This window comes from Nematolebias whitei, chromosome 7 (assembly GCF_014905685.2).
Source record: "Nematolebias whitei isolate Nwh7 chromosome 7, NemWhi1, whole genome shotgun sequence".
Lineage (NCBI taxonomy): Eukaryota > Metazoa > Chordata > Actinopteri > Cyprinodontiformes > Rivulidae > Nematolebias > Nematolebias whitei.
In genome coordinates this window covers 6,376,767-6,392,472 of record NC_056504.1, presented here as the reverse complement: position 1 = coordinate 6,392,472, position 15,706 = coordinate 6,376,767, and the positions used below count along the sequence as shown (strand labels likewise).

General features: G+C 40.3%; 2 protein-coding genes across 3 annotated transcripts in view; both read right to left on the bottom strand.

The window, feature by feature from the left end:
- The window catches only part of sh2d5 (SH2 domain containing 5), a 6,458-nt gene extending 5,968 nt beyond the window's left edge, over positions 1-490 (bottom strand). Inside the window, exons 1-2 of the mRNA XM_037679181.1 lie at positions 458-490; positions 48-174 (exon numbers count right to left, since the gene is read on the bottom strand). Coding sequence (XP_037535109.1) covers positions 48-107 — 60 coding nt within the window. The 5' untranslated portion in view covers positions 108-174; positions 458-490. The remainder of the gene's footprint in view (positions 1-47; positions 175-457) is intronic.
- Positions 491-3,238: 2,748 nt separating this feature from the next.
- On the bottom strand, positions 3,239-14,501 carry hp1bp3 (heterochromatin protein 1, binding protein 3). 2 transcript variants are annotated; one of them, XM_037679179.1, is made up of 13 exons: positions 14,414-14,501; positions 13,910-13,990; positions 9,654-9,822; positions 8,027-8,089; positions 7,773-7,929; positions 7,524-7,670; positions 7,157-7,216; positions 6,587-6,726; positions 6,318-6,408; positions 5,925-6,084; positions 4,839-4,950; positions 4,557-4,703; positions 3,239-4,474 (listed from the first exon to the last, which is right to left on the bottom strand). In XM_037679179.1, exons 2-13 carry the CDS (start codon positions 13,974-13,976, stop codon positions 3,811-3,813), a joined length of 1,977 nt encoding a protein of 658 aa, XP_037535107.1. In that variant the 5' UTR covers positions 13,977-13,990; positions 14,414-14,501; the 3' UTR covers positions 3,239-3,810. The 2 variants fall into 2 exon arrangements, with proteins under 2 accessions (XP_037535107.1, XP_037535108.1); XM_037679180.1 differs by lacking the exon at positions 8,027-8,089.
- Between the last annotated feature and the right edge of the window lie 1,205 nt (positions 14,502-15,706).

Here is a 15,706-nt window from a genome sequence, read left to right as displayed (position 1 = left end):
GACATACATGAACATGTGTAGACATACATGAACATGTGTAGACATACCTCTGCTGATCGAGTCACTGCACCTTCCTCTTTGACTGGAGCCTCACCCATCACGACCATCAATTTACTTCAAAACACAGTTAACTAGTTGAAAATCAAAGTTGGACTGGGTTGTAGTTCACCTACACTGGGAGACGCAAAGAAAGTTAATGTTTAACCTGAACGAGTGAGATTTTTTTTTTTTAAGGATCGTTTTGGTTTTGTTTGCTTCCAATACACAAGAAATAATAATAATTAAAAACAAAAAAACAGCTAAAATGAACAAAAAATATTAAAAATGTCCCAAAGCGCGAGGGAAAGCAAACATTTCGAGTCAAATGACTCGGAATGAACCGTTTCCGCGTCACATCACGGACACGACTCGTCCTGAAATCAGTCCAAGTTCCTGCTGCTCCTCACCTGTTCCTCACCTGCTCCTGCTGCTCCTCATCTGTTCCTCACCTGCTCCTGCTGCTCCTCCGTGTCTCAGGTGTGCAGTTAACCCGAGGCGGAGCTCCATGAGGAGGAGGAGGAGGAGGTGCAACATGAAAACTTCTCCCAGGACATGAAAGTCAGCAGACCCCCCCACATTCCTTCCTGGTGCACGCTCCTCCTCATGTTGCGCAATGCAAACCAAGACAAACAGCGTTTGCTTCATGTGCGTAAAAGAAAGAATGTGTTCAGGTGAATGTCTGTGAGCCTGAACTGACACAACAGGTAACACAGAAAACACCCACCTAAAATAAAAAAAGAGCTAAATCTGGTCCTCTGGACATTTAAAACAAACAAACATTTATTTTTTAATATCCAGAGGACCAGATTTAGCGTTTTTGGATTGCTCCACCTGGATTATTGAGCATGCATCAGGACACCCACCTAAAAGTTTTTCAAAGCCTGTCACACGTTTGTTGGCAACATTATGTCGGATCAGTGTTGCAAAATAATAAGCTGGTTACTCATTACGTCATGTCTGATTAACGTTTAGAAAGAGCAATTAAAAATGGCCACCACAGCTAATCCAAAATGAAACTGTAGTAGCTGAAAGAGACAATACTGCTAGAAGATCATTTAGTTGTTTTTAAAGTAGTTGGGTGTTTGTTAGCAAAACACTTCTAGTTTTTAACTATTTTAATGAAACTCTCAGAAAGTAATAATTTAATGCACATTTTTTGAGTCAACGTAGCTCAGGACGGCCACCAACATCAAAAATCATCAAAATGTCTTGAGGAACATTTGTAGTTGTGCTTGCCCCCTGGGCGGTGGTGAAGTGGTTAGAGTGGCTTCTTCTCAGTGACGTCACAGCACTGCCTCCCATCCTGGAGCCTTCTAGGTGGAGTTATATCCATCTATGCTATACACTGGTGGAGATTCCCAGTGATCCAGGCCACGGTAAAACAAAAGGTTAAAAACAAACCTTCACTCAGAGAGGTCAATCTGCATTATGCAAACTTACAGAACACCTCAGCTTTATTACTTCAACCCCACACTCCTCGTTTCTTTGGATTGAGAAAGCTCCGCGGATGAGAAGTTCAGCATCTTCAGTTACAAATTAAATCCAGTTTTTTAAAAAAAAAAACCTTTTTTAGCCATATATATATATTTTTTTCTTGGGGTAGTTTTCACTCACAGTCCAAAATGTCTCTCCGATTGGGCGAGTGTGGATGGTTCTAACAAGGTTGAGTCAGGTTCATCTTTGTTGAGACGTTTCATATTTAATCCACGTGACTTCTTCAGCCTGAGCTGCAACAAACTCGGTCTCATAGTGGATCAGTTTGCTGGTGACGGCCCAAACTACTTGTTCACATGCAAAAGGACCATCAGCCTAACAATCGATCGTTAGTGCCATAGCCGCTTGCTATTGACAGGGGGCTGAGTGATACTAGCAACAAGAGCATTGTAAGAGGGAGCTGGACACAGAGGCCTCCGCCCTGTTGATATAGGAATGATTATTTTAATGCTTTTATGTCAATCTATACCTATATTACACTCATTTAAACACACTTATACTCACTTTTGATGCAGCTTATCTGCTTAAAAATCAGGCCTGTGCTGCAGATGTGTTTTGGAGTAATTAAAGTTCTCTGGGGGATGCTCTAGCCAGAAGATCGGGCCCAATCTTAAGGTTACAGTGACCCAGGTTTTGAAGGACATGTTTTTATGAAACCATCGCTCTGTTGCACAGACTGCTTTGAAGATGGGAAAACAGATTTAATTAAATCTGCCCTCCTGGCAACCATCAAAGTTGTTTTGCACTGCTCTCACGCGATCAGGGAAAGGTATATAAGAAATGTATCAAACACAGAGAGTCGGAAGCCTTGTGTGGACCAGAGCGCGCTGGTGCCATGCAGTAATTGATGATGTGATTCTTCTTTACCTGGGTCGAAAACGACTTCCCGGCCAGTGTCACGGTGAGAAGTTCTTTCATATCATTTTGTGTGTTAAGAGTGTACGAGTGTACATGTTTTCTGCTTGGCTGTTTTCTGTGGCAGGTTAATAAATGACACTTATTTATCCTAGCAGTAACAGTCTCTGGTGTTTTATTTTTTCCATCTTGTCTGAATATCTGTGCCGACCGTTCACGAGCCCTTTTGATAAAGAATTTCATAATACACCTGTTTAACTCAGTTCTACAGATATTGTGCTAAAATTTACAAACTTTTAATTAAATTATTTTACTACTCCCTCTGGGGTCAAAACATAAGAGTAAAATTTACAGGCTTTCTTTATTAATTTCACTACGAATAGTGAGTTTAAGAGCAATACAGCAAATTTTAGAAATATATACATTGCAATAATTAAATGGTGTATTTTAAGATATGATGTAAAACACGTGAAAGCGCAGTATTTTTTTTTTAACCATAAAATGATAAGTAAATAAATGTTGGCACTAAATTTATCAGTATATTAAGCTTTCCTGGGATTTGACCTCCAAAAAAAGTGTACCCAGCTAATATATGTACAACCACTAAGTGTGGAAGCAGAAACATATTATTAACAAATGAGAACAAATACCAAGATGTTACAAATATAGTCATTTTATTAATGACTTGGAAAAAGGCTAAACACAAGGAATACATGCATGCAGGGTATGTACGAGCTGACGAGCTCCTGGATCCTATTCACAACACACAGTTCGTATAATTTGAGCAACAGCTGTGAAGCTATAAAATCAATTCATGTATCTGCTTTTACACACTCACACACGAACAGGATTTTTTTTTTTCTTGAACGTGATTTGAATACTAACAGTGTTTTATCTTCATATAAATCATCAGCATGAGCTCCAGCAGGCTTTTTTTTTGTTTTTTTTTTTAAGAAAAAACGAAAGGTTACACGTGGATTTTTCAGATTGTGCACGACCAAAATGCTGTGATTTTATCGTGACAGGATAAAGATATTAAATTAGGTAAAAAATAAAACTTAAAATTAGACACTCCGCCCCCTCCAGAACACTTCTTTGAAATGAGGAATGTGTGCTGCCAGTGCCTACTGAGGAACAACACGGCTCTAATTACAGTATGGTGCGTTTTGCTATCCTTTCTCAAACTGGCAGCTTCAACAGCAACACTAACCAAGCGTTTCTACACATCAGGGTTAAAAGAACGTCCGAGTACAGCTAACATAACTGTCAGAATAACACTGTTATTCAACAATAGAAAAAAAAAAAAAAAAACTTTTAAACTACTAAAACTACCGCCCTCTAAAAAAAGGGGAGAAAGCAATGATAAAAATAGAAAACAAAAAACATATAGCACAGCCCAGTTACTGGAAGGCGCCGTTGGTCTTAGTTTTTGCCCCTCTTAGACTTTCGAGGGGACTGTTTGCTGCTCTTGGCAGCTTTTTTGACATCAGGTTTCTCAGGTGGGGGCTTAGGGGACGACGCTTCCTCAGAACGTTTGGACCCACCTTTGGTTGCCTGTTTTTTCACTGGAGGCTCTTCTGGGGTAGGGTCCTCAGGCTTAGACCGTTTGGACACGCCTCTCGCTGCTCCCTTTGCAGCTTTGGGCGCCTTGGGGGATGACTCGGGTTTGGCTCGCTTGGCTCCGCCTCTTTTTGTCTCCTTTTCAACTTCAGGCTCTGGTGACGACTCTGGTTTAGATCGCTTGGACCCGCCCTTTGGTTCCTCTTCGACTTCGGACTCCTCAGACTCGGGCTCGGGGCTAGACTCCTTGTAGACTGGTTTCTTGGTCATTCTTGAGCTCAGCCTTTTAACCACTGGTTTTTTAGGCTTTCTTGAAGGTGCACCTCTCTTAACAGGTGTTGCTGTAGATTCTTTGACGGCGGCTGACGGTTTCTTTCCTGACCTCTTGGCTGAAGATGTTGCCGTTTTAACGGGAGACTTTTTTGCAGGTGTACGGCCCCGGCTTTTAGCTTTTGGTTGACTGGCACGCTGGGGTTTCTTGGCTGGCGGAGGACGTCGATTTGCACGTGAAAGGGCGTTTGCTCTCCTAAAGAGTGAATTCAGAGGATAGATATGAGTTGGAGATGCAGAGAGACACAAAAAAAGACAGGTATATTTTTTATAAGCACCTCTTAGGAGGAGGAGCTTCATCTTCTGACTCTTCCTCCTCCTCATCTTCCTCTTCCTCCTCTTCATCTGAAGTGTCAGCTGTCTGCCTCCGTTTGGTTGGTTTCTTTGGGAGCTCTTTAAACTTGTCTGGATACAGGATGGTAGGACTACAAACAAAGATGAAAATAAAGCACTCAAGCTAAATTCAAAAGACAAATATATGAAGAGTACGCGTGGACCAGAGTCAGAAGCAAAATACTGATAATGAGAACGCATCAAAACATTGAAATAAGTGGGAATACGTTGGGTAGTATGGAAACGAGAGTCCGTAGGTCCCATTTAAGCCGTGACCAGTGAGCTGCTTCATCCAGCCGAGCACTTTGCACTTGGTCAGGGTCCTCTTCAGGTTGGCCACTAAAAGAAAACGGTTGTGTTTTACATTCAGAGGTTAAAAATAAAATGCTCACAATAAAAACATGGCATCCTTAACGTGAGGCTTCACTTGAACACTGCTGTCAAGCTACGGTCATTCTCTGCAGGAAATGGATTTTATATTGCTACAAAACTTCATTTTTGAGGAATCTTAAAAGGCTCATGTGTAGACGTTTCCTCTCTATCGACGTCCTGCAGTAAAACGTTTTACACAAACTCAACATTTAGTTCCATATATTTATACTTCCAGAAAGTGAGCAGCGTGAATATCTTTTCTTAAAGGGATTGTATCAGAATTATGTTAAACTGATGAAGTCTATGGCACGATTTCTAAAATTTAATTCAAATTAGAGCATAATTTATTAAAATTAATTTTTAAAAAGCTGAAATCTACAGTATTTCAGCACGTTCAGATTTAATCCTTTAGACCGCTCAACTACAAAAGTAATTTGACAAAATTTGCCGATTCTGACAAAAAAATAATTTTTGCATATCAGAGTTCAATCACAACTTAAGAAAAACGCTCGAGAAGATAATTTTAGCAACTTTATGACAGGTCGTCTGCATTTTTACTGGTCAAAATGATTCATTTTGTCTGAAGAGTAGAAAAGAAGAGGCGATCAGCAAACCGTAGCTACAAATTCAGACCAAGTCAAAGGCAGGGGGTTGTGCAACGTGCATGCATGCTGGAGCTTGACAAAAATGTCTAAAAGGAAGCTGGAGAAGCGGAGCTCGTCGTCGAGCGCAAGAACAGATCTAGAAACTGAGCTGACTGCAGTCTGACTCAGCAGCAGCCTGCAGTGGAGCTGTGCTTTTACAACTAAATGGGTTTTCAGCTAGAGAAGAATCACCCGCTTTAAAAAAAAAAAAAGAGTCAGATCTGATGCATGTACAAAGTACGGAGTTAGCAGGAATCCTTCCAAGATGTCCAAGCACGAACAATCAAGGGGACTTACCCAGCAGGTGCTCCCTCACGTCCTTGTTGGAGTCGATGAGATATTTGCGAAGAGATGTGGCGCTACAGGTTTTGGGTTCATTCATGGCTATGATAGCAACAGTGATGGCGTCTTCCAGGGTGCTGCCCTTCAGCTGGGCGTCTTTTCCAGTGTGCTTAAGCTGTTGGACAGAAACACTTTAAAAGTACATACTGTGGTGCTTTCACACGTCAACAGAAAATACTTCATACTGAGTTAGTGTCATTAAACAATGTTGTTCAGAACATCCTGATTCGTGCTCAATAATCCAGGGAGAAAAATCCAACAAAGTTAAGTCCGAACCTCTGGGTGGATTCTTCTTGTTGAAATGTTTCGTTTTTTTATCCAAAAGACTTAAACGTTGTTCAGTTTTACCTGGAATGTTCCTTGAGCTCCTTTCCCAGTAACTTGTTCCAGAGATCCTTTTTCTACTGCCCTCCCCAGAGCCGACTTCAGGACATCAGGCCTACGATCAAACCACGGTAAGTTCATTTTACAGGAATTTCATTCAATTAATTTCAATATTTCTGGTTTTTGTAAAGGCACAGTGCCTCAAATAGTCTGAAAAGACTTACAAGTCTTGTAAAAGCTAATTAAACTGATAATTAAACGTGTAGTGGTAAAAACGATATGCTAGACAATACCTGTTTTCGATGTTGAAGTTGGGGAAGTGTTGCTTCAGATATTTCTTGATCAGGGTGTAGGAGGCCTCTTTAGGCTCACAGAGTCGAGTGAAGATGAGAGGAAGAGCATCCCCTAGAGACTCCTGCTTCTGGGCACCTTTCTGAAACACCAGCCATCAACACATGAAGATTACAACCAAACACTTTCAGCTTCACTGGGCGCAAACATCAAACTGAGAAAGAAACTAGTATAAATCTGATTTAAGTATGGTACTGGACCTAAGAGAGCATCATTTTAGCCACTTTTGTGGTTACAAATTACTGTACAACAAAAAAAGGATAAAAACAGAGCAGCACAAGATAGTTGAGTGTGCTTAAGTTTATTAAACACAAAGCTACAAGAAGACTTGTGCTCATTTCAGAACCTGGAAAGTGTGGGAATGTTGCAACCATCAACCCTTTAACGACCACTTGTCATGTTTTGTTTGCACGACGCATGCAGAAAGAGTTTCAGTAGTAGTCTGCGTGACGGACGTGCTACAGCTTCTTTCAGCTGAGAAACAGTCGAGCACGACGTCTACTGTAACGTACCTTTGCTGGAGGAGGCTTCTTTCCGATGGCAAACCTTCCTGAAAGACCTTTACCCTTCAGCTAGGAGACACGGGGGAAACGGGAGAATGCAGACTTGACTTAATGGGTTCTCTTAAGGTCAGACCAAGCTAGATTTAAGACTTTAAAAACAAGTGGTATATACATAAATATTAATACACATCTTTAAACCTCTGTAAAAGATGATAAGAAAATGCAGTCAAAGACCAATTGGCGTTTTTAAGTCATGAATTTGGGACAAGGCCTTATTTTTTTTTTTTAGATAAAAGAAAAAGTCTGATCTACTGGAAACAATTAACATTTTGAATCAAACAAAGCAAGCCCAGCTGTTCCAGTAAGATTTATGTACCTGCTTGACTGTGCCCTTCTCCACGTGTTTCTTCATAGCTTTCTTGATGAGAAACTTCTTCTTCTTGTCGAGCTCCATATTGGGATATTTTTTCAGAATATATTTCATGAGTGACTGGAATGAAATCCCTGCCTTGTCCTGAGAGGACTGTTAAAACGATAATACAAGAAATCACACAGACATCTTTACAGAAGGAAATGTTACTGAGACTGGCTGCAATGAAAAGTTAAGCTCCGAGTTTGTACACACCATTATAGCTTCGATAATGATGCTATCCACTTTGCACTGCGTGCCTGCATAGTTGGTTACAGGAATGCTTTTGCTGGCAGTGACGCTAGCCCATGCAGGAATAGTCCGTTTCACCTTCTTGGTTTTGGATTTCTCATACTTGTAGCCATCCTTCATCCTGCCGCCAGAAGGAGCAACATAAGTTGAGTGAAGCGACTTGGTGTTTTACAAGCGATATTTCACTGTGATCACCTTTATCGTCATCACATCCTCACCTTAGAAGGAGAACAAAGCAGTGTGTTGCGCACTGTCCAGCCTCGCAGTCCGGGCATTTCACACTTTTGTCCCGTTTGTCACCGATGGAAAAAACAAAATGAAGCTTTAGAACATCTGTCTTATTTACCATCATCGTAACTTGACTTTGGTTTAAAATGACTATTCCTAAAAATGAATTGAGGCCAAAGGGAAAAAGAGGAGGATCAAACTTACAAAATTTTAAGCCTTTCACACTAAATCACCTGCAGCTAAGAGGCAGACTTACTGCCTGGGGTCACATGGGTTTTGTTTTTTTGTCTCCAAGGCCCTGGTTACATGAGAACAACCTCTGGAAATGTTAGTGTTTTTTCAAAAATTATGTAGTTTCCATGTCAGTAGGGTTGCCAGATAAGAAATTATGAACTATAGTATTGTCGCTTTAAAATAATAGTATTTTGACCTAAACGGTCATACGTGCTGAGTGTGTTGTTTGTTGAACATGTGCACAAGAAATAAACATCTTAAATGTACCTGGCAACCATGATGCTGGGCTCAGCTGCATTCATTGAGCATGCTGTGTCTGCACGATCATGGTTACTCCAAACTCACGAATGCACTAATGTCTCTTTGGACCCTGGATTTGGTTTTGCTTCTATGTGCTGAAAAAGGGCGAGTGGCACAAAAACCACTGCTCTCCATCACTTATTGTAACTGTTGTCAGTGCGGAGAAACTGTGGACTGCAGCTGCCTGTAGTGCGCATGCGCCATGTCACACACAGAGAATTTCACATCTCCGCAGGGAGTTCCCCAGAACATCTCAGGACTCAGAAACCTTTGGTTTCAGGGAGTGAGAGCTGTTGTCATGTAAATGAATGGCCGAACGCTCCATTTAGAAAACGCATCGCGTAAACAAGGCCCAACACTCAGCAGAAACTGACTACGGCTTTTCAACCAGCTCAACAAGTTTTATCACTTGCAGACAAATTAAAGATCAGCATTTCTTTCTTGCATAAATGTGCAAAACAGATATAAAGACTAAGAACCTGCATAGTGTTATCTTTTCCCGTTAGTTCTAGCTATTTTATTATAAGTAATTTTTTAAAATCTTATTTATTGTTCACACAGAACTGGCACCCTGCTAAAAACACACCAAAAAAGAAGCTCAACGTAAATTCATCTTGTGCATGTGTCTATCAGAACGAACAAAATAAAGTAAAAAAAAAAAAAAAAAAGGCTATTTTTAAGAGCAGATCACCAGAACAGTGAGTTTTGGTGTACCGCGCATTTAATTTTTGTCATAAGAAAAAGAACTAAACTAAAAAAAAGAAACAAAATGCCTGTTTTGCTCTTGTAGTAAACTGAGCTGGTGTTAAATCAAGTTTGCCGCGTGACTGCTGGCCCATCAGCAGCTATTATTTATTATTTTAGTTATTAGCTATCGATTTATTAGTATCAACTCTTCTAATATACAGGGAACAAATGTGGCTGTGACAGGACATCACATTTATTGGAAATGCAACACTGCAACCACAAGAGGAGCCGTCTGCAGTTATCCAGCAGAGGTAAGGAGAACAGGATCTGATAAAAGGGCTATCAAAGTGAAATATCGCAGCCTTTTCACTTTTCAACTCGTCTGTTGTAACTCACTCTTTCTCATCCTTTTTTTCTCCCTCCACTCCCTCTTCAGCAGCGTCTTCATTCTTGTCGGCATTCGCGTCACCTGAATTCTCCCCCTCCTCATCTTCGCCTCTTGCAGCTGAAGACGCTGCCTGCTCTTCATCAGCAGAGGGCGACTCCTCATCGGAGGCTTCTGGATCTAGAAGGCAACAAAGCAGAAACAGTGTAGTAAGTTGCTGGTGAAGATTCTCAGTCGTCCAGGACACGGTACATTCAAAGAAGTTCAAGACAAAAACAACTGGACTTTATTTGTAACAGAAGACGTTTCGCTCCTCGTGTCTTCTCGGTCCAAAATGTTGGACCTCAAATGAGTGTTCCTTATCCTTGAGGTGCAGGTGAACAGCGGAGTCTTGACCTGAGGAGGTGGCTCTCCTGTGTTGAACCATGCATCTGTAAATTGACGGACTGGACGTTGCACTGAACTGCATAAACACCCCCCCCCCCACACACACACACACCACTCTGCGTATAGTGTGGGTGTAGGAAGTCAAAATCACACACACATTCTTGTAAACATACTTTTTGGAGACTTTACATTTACTTCTATTCATTCTCTATAGCCTGACCCTTTCCCTAAACCTAGCCATTACTAGTACATGCCTAGTACTAGTAATGGTAAACTAGTACTAGGAAAGTTACATCCAACAATAAAAGGTATAAGAAAAACAGTAACAACATCTAAGATATGAACTAAGATATTGATTTTGTCCCCACAATGTAGGATTTTTTTTGAAAAATTGGTTCCCACAACGTAACCTAAAACAAAAATGCACACGCGCACACACACACAATAAAAAATTATCCATCACCATACACAACTACCAGCTTACCTTGTCTACCAAGTGAGCTCCGTCACTCTTTTGAAGGTAACATTTTGAAACTTGTACCAAGCTACAAGAGTTAATGTGGTGAAACAGACTTTTAATGACAGTGTTGCTGGATTCAAACAACACGTTACAAAAATCAGAGCAGCAAAGAAGAAATATTCTGCACAACAGCATCTAATTTAAACACGGTCTCCCATCTTTGTGTCTTGCATTAGGAGTCCATCCTTGATCTCAAATTTCAATTATTAGACTGAAGAAAGATAATTTAAAATTAGCCTTGCAAGTGCATGAAACACCTCACATTTAAGCAGTTACTGACAACACTTTTAGTTCTGCCATTCTTTTCTGAAATATCAGAAACTATAAATGAGTATATCAAATTTGACTAAATTACCGTAATTTCCAGACTACTAAAAAGCCGCTACTCCCCCCCCCACACACACACGCTTTGGCTTATACAACGCTGCGGCTAATTTATGAATTTTTTTTTTGATGAGCCAACAAGCTTCATGTTGCCAAAACATTTAGCCTCGTCACACCTAGGCTGGTCACGATTACAAACTTTGCTGGGCGATTAATCGTCTCAGAAATTATAGCGATAAACGATAATATGGTTTGAAATTTAATAATTGTCAAATTTTAGAAGAAATGGTGATTGGTTTGAGTTTAGTACCTTTATTGATCACCTGATAGCAGTAGAAGACTGAACCAAAGGATGGACAGATGAGCAGCAAGTCTCTCTAAAGAAAAATGGGAGGGAGGGCCCTTGATGTGACATGAGTTCACATGGCGGCTGCTCGGTGTGGTTTGAGCTCTTTAGCATAGCTTTTTTTTTTAAACACAAAACTTTTAATTAAATAAATAAATTTAAAAAATCAGTAAACAAGTTCTCAGCTTCTTTTTACAGAGATTCACATAAAGGCACAGTTTTCAACTGTGAGTTTTGGAGCTCGACAAGATGGAGGTTTATTCCCGAGGTCGGCCTGTTAGCTTAGCTTCTCAGCTTAGCTGCTTTCAAGGATCCAAAAATGTGATTTTTGAACGGTTAAAACAGATTTTAAAGAGAAGAGGTCAGTGAAGAGCACCGGAGTTGAGCCGTGGCTTCAGTAGAAAGAGAGACACGAAGAAACGATAAAGCCGGTAAATGAAAATGAGGTCGATAATTTTCATCCATCATGTGATTAATTGATTTATCGTTTATCGCAACAGTCACACCCGGGCGCTCCCGTGGCTTTCCAACACGTCTCTCTTGGGGGGTGGGTTCTCGTGACTCAATGAGACTACCTGTATAAAAGGTAAAAAAAATAATCTGTCCAATGAAATTACCAAAGGTCACACTCAATAAAACCAAGTTTCATTGGTCCACAGGGGATGGTGGGGGTTACTTGTCCCCCGTTGTGCCCCCAGGGAGGGGGGCGCAGTGCGCAGAAGGAAGATGGCCATATAGCTGAAGACAACGATCAATGATTTCCTGATAGGCTATATTATTTATTTATTTTTACCAGACATGCTACAGGCACTGTTCAGAAAAAAGATTTACTGTACGTATTGTAGCATTCTGCTGTGGTTGACGATCGGTCACATGACCTCAGGGAGGGATTATGGGTAAAATCTAGGTTCATTGTTAATCAGTTAGCTGTTTAGCATTGATCTTTTAGTGATTATTCTGTTCTTCTTAGCCTAGTTTACATGTTCATTGTGTGTTAGGCCATTCAGGAGAGTAATCATGAATAAGGGAGTTAGAAGACCTGTGGGGTTCACTCTGTGTTGAACAGTAAAATAAAGCCTATAAAACACCACCTGCTGGATGATTCCTAATCTACGACAAGAGGTGCACAGTTCTCTCTGTGAGCTGTCGCTACAGTATTTACTTAAAAGTAAAAAAAACTTTTTGTGTAAATATCTCACGTTGCAACGTAGACACCTACAGCTTATCGACAAGTATGGCCTATACTCAAAACTAGGTACAATTTTTTTTTTTTTAATGTAGGGGGCACGGCTTATACTCTGGTGCGTTCAATAGTTCAGAAATTACAGTAGTATTCCAGAAATATAATCTTAGTAGTATTAATATTTACAGATCTGCTTTTAAATTAAACAAATCACAGCACATCTATTTGTTAATGTTGTGAAATTCTCCTGATGCATGCTCAACAATCCAGGTAGAAAAATCAAAGTTGAGTCAGGTCCTCTGGATGGATTGAAAATAAATAAATAAATAAAATCGTTTTGTCTTTAATCCTAAAGACCGTCAGTCTGAGGAGCTGCAACAAACTCTGTCTTATAAATAGCACCTCCTCATAGTGGATCAACTGGTTTGTTGGCGACGGCCAAAACCAGCTGTTCACATGATAAACGAGGACCATCAGCCTAACAATGGGTCATTAGCACCCTGATGGCCGCTTGCTATTCACAGGGGACTGAGTGATACTAGCAATAACAGCGTCGTAAGAGGGGGAACAGCAAGATGCAAGTCTTTTGGATTAAAGATGAAACAGTTTTAATTTTTATTGTTTAACCCGTCCACAGGACCCAACTCAACTTTGTTGTGAAATTGTTAAAAACAGAAACTCGTAACGACTCATGACTAAATATGATTAATGCCAATTGAACATCTTTATTTACATAGTTTGGTGAAGTTATAATTATCATATACACATGGATCCTGTTTGAACTGACCGAAATAAAATCTAAAAAAATTTAAAATAAAACTGAATTTGTGTTTCAAACACCATAAATTTGATTAGTCATTATCGACTCTTTAACAGCACAGCTGTACTATTTAAATAACTGATGTGGAAAAGCAGCATATTAGTAACGGGCATGTTTGATTTTATTTGGATTTATTTATTTATCTGGAACAACGTGCCCCCCAACATTAGGCAGGCCACCTCCCTTCAAATCCCTGCGACGTCTGTTCTTCGCAGGCATTTCAATGTGAATTGATTTAGTGTTTTTCTTCTTCTTCTGTGATTCTACGTTTTAAATGCCTTTTATTAATTCTTCAGTATCATTATTAGTGTTTGGTATTTTTTCACTCCCATTGTTAAGCACTCTGATAGCAGGTCGTTTTAAATGTGCTCTATAAATAAAGTTGACGTGACTTAATGGGTGAGTTTTCCTTTGAGACATGTCTGCGAGGCCACACTGTGACATTTATAGACAAAACAAAATGGTGTTGAATTAACTGGCTTTGCAATAAACACCAGAAAACACTGCGATAGATCTACAAGTCCATAACATCCAGCCCAGTCTGTGTGAATAAAGCAAGAACTGCGTTGAGCTGAAAATCCAGAGCACTGTGGATCCCAACAGATCCTGCCTGACCTCAGTGAATCTGTGTCAGTGGTGCGTTCACGGGTCTGCTGTTGCGGGGATCATGGACGACCCCGGCCTCACCTTTCTCTGCAACCGCGGAGGGCGCCTTCTCCTGAGTTGGAGTCGCTGCTGCACGGCGAATCGGCATAATGGGAGCGTTACCTGAACACAGGGAGAATCCATGAGCACAGCACTGGTTTTGTTGTCCTTTTGTGTTTGTGTGCACGGTGAAAACACACCACGGCCAAACCCACTTCATTCAATCATCGATGAAGTCCAGAACAGCAACAAAGATGCAATTCTTTTTTTATGTTTCACAAAATGTCGACCGTCTTTTAAGTCGACATGCCGCAGTATTGCTTATCCAGCAGCTATTATCAAACAACAAACAATTAGCTGCATTTTATTTCCCGCAAATTCGCCATTTTGTTCGTTGATTTAGAAACAGTAATGGCGTCGCACAACCCAAATTCATTTCAACTGCAGGATTTGAAAAAAAATCCACTACGGCTTTTTTTTTTAGGTTTACACATCGTGCAAGTTCTTGTGTGGCAAATAAGTAATCTTAAAGCGCGGAAAACGTACCTTCAACTTATCCGGGAAAATTTGTTTTGAAAGAAATGTCTGCACGATCCTTTATTTCGATTTCGCTGTTAACGAGCACCGCCCCACTTGGATCGTTGGTGACGTCAGACGTCACGCAGCACGTAAAGAACGTTCAACAGATTCAAAAATGGAGCCAGGGACAGGGCGGGAAACGAATACACAAGTTAAACTGCTCCCTTCAGAAACAAAATAAACTAAGCCACCTCCCTAAAACATTAAAATTTTGTAAAAAAATACAACCATAAAGTTTTTATTGGAGCACATTTACAGTAGAAATTACCGTAGAACCCGTTTTGTTTGTGTCAAGCATCCACCAAAATAACCTTAAGATTGAAATGATCTTTTTCATATAATATCAGCTACAGCATGGACTGATCAAAATGTAGACTGAAGTTAATATTGAATTTATTGGAAAATCCTGATAAATTATGTGGAGTCTCGAGACATTATGTGCTAAAGAGGAAGAAAATAGTAGCAGGAATCCTTAAGAATCAGTGGGGGAAACCACTAAGGCCTGACACACGACCTCCATCCTTAAGTTGACCCATCTATTGTTTGCAAATCTATCCCCTAGCAGGAATCAACTTGATGCTGGAAAAGCATTTCGCTTGTTGAGCTGTTAACTTTGGCATTTGTATGATTAATTATGAAAATCTGAGCAAATTACATTTTCCTACTGGAGAAACGATCTAAAAATATCAGTTTATGCTCAAGAATTCAGGTGAAAAATCCAACAAAGGTCCTATGGACGGTTTCTTTTTGTTGAAACAGTTCCTCTGAGGAGCCGCAACAAACCCAGTCTTATAAATAGCACCTTCACATAGTGGATCAACCAGTTTGTTGGTGCCAAGATGGTTTCTGGAGTCTGCCCTCTCGTCTGAGACAGCCCTGGCCAAAGTGGTTCAACAAAAAGAAACTGTTCAGAGGACCCAACTTAACTTTGTTGAATCTAAATACACTTTCCAAAACTGTCATGCCAATCGGAGAACATAATACGGGCTCAGCCCTTGAGTTTGAAACAAATTTCAATAAAAACTGTGAAGGTCTACAGAGTATGAAGAACTATTGCTTCAAACTTGGTGAAGTCTGGTTTGTGAAAGTAACCCCACCCCAATAAAAATACAATCTAGGTCAACAAACTGGTTGAACACTGAAAATCCAATTTCAAACAACTTTCATCTAAATCCAAATGTAATCCAGATGTTGTCATAGAAAGTCTATTGGCATTACATGAGAGCAGCTGTTTTAGAAGACAAACAAAAAGAAAATCTG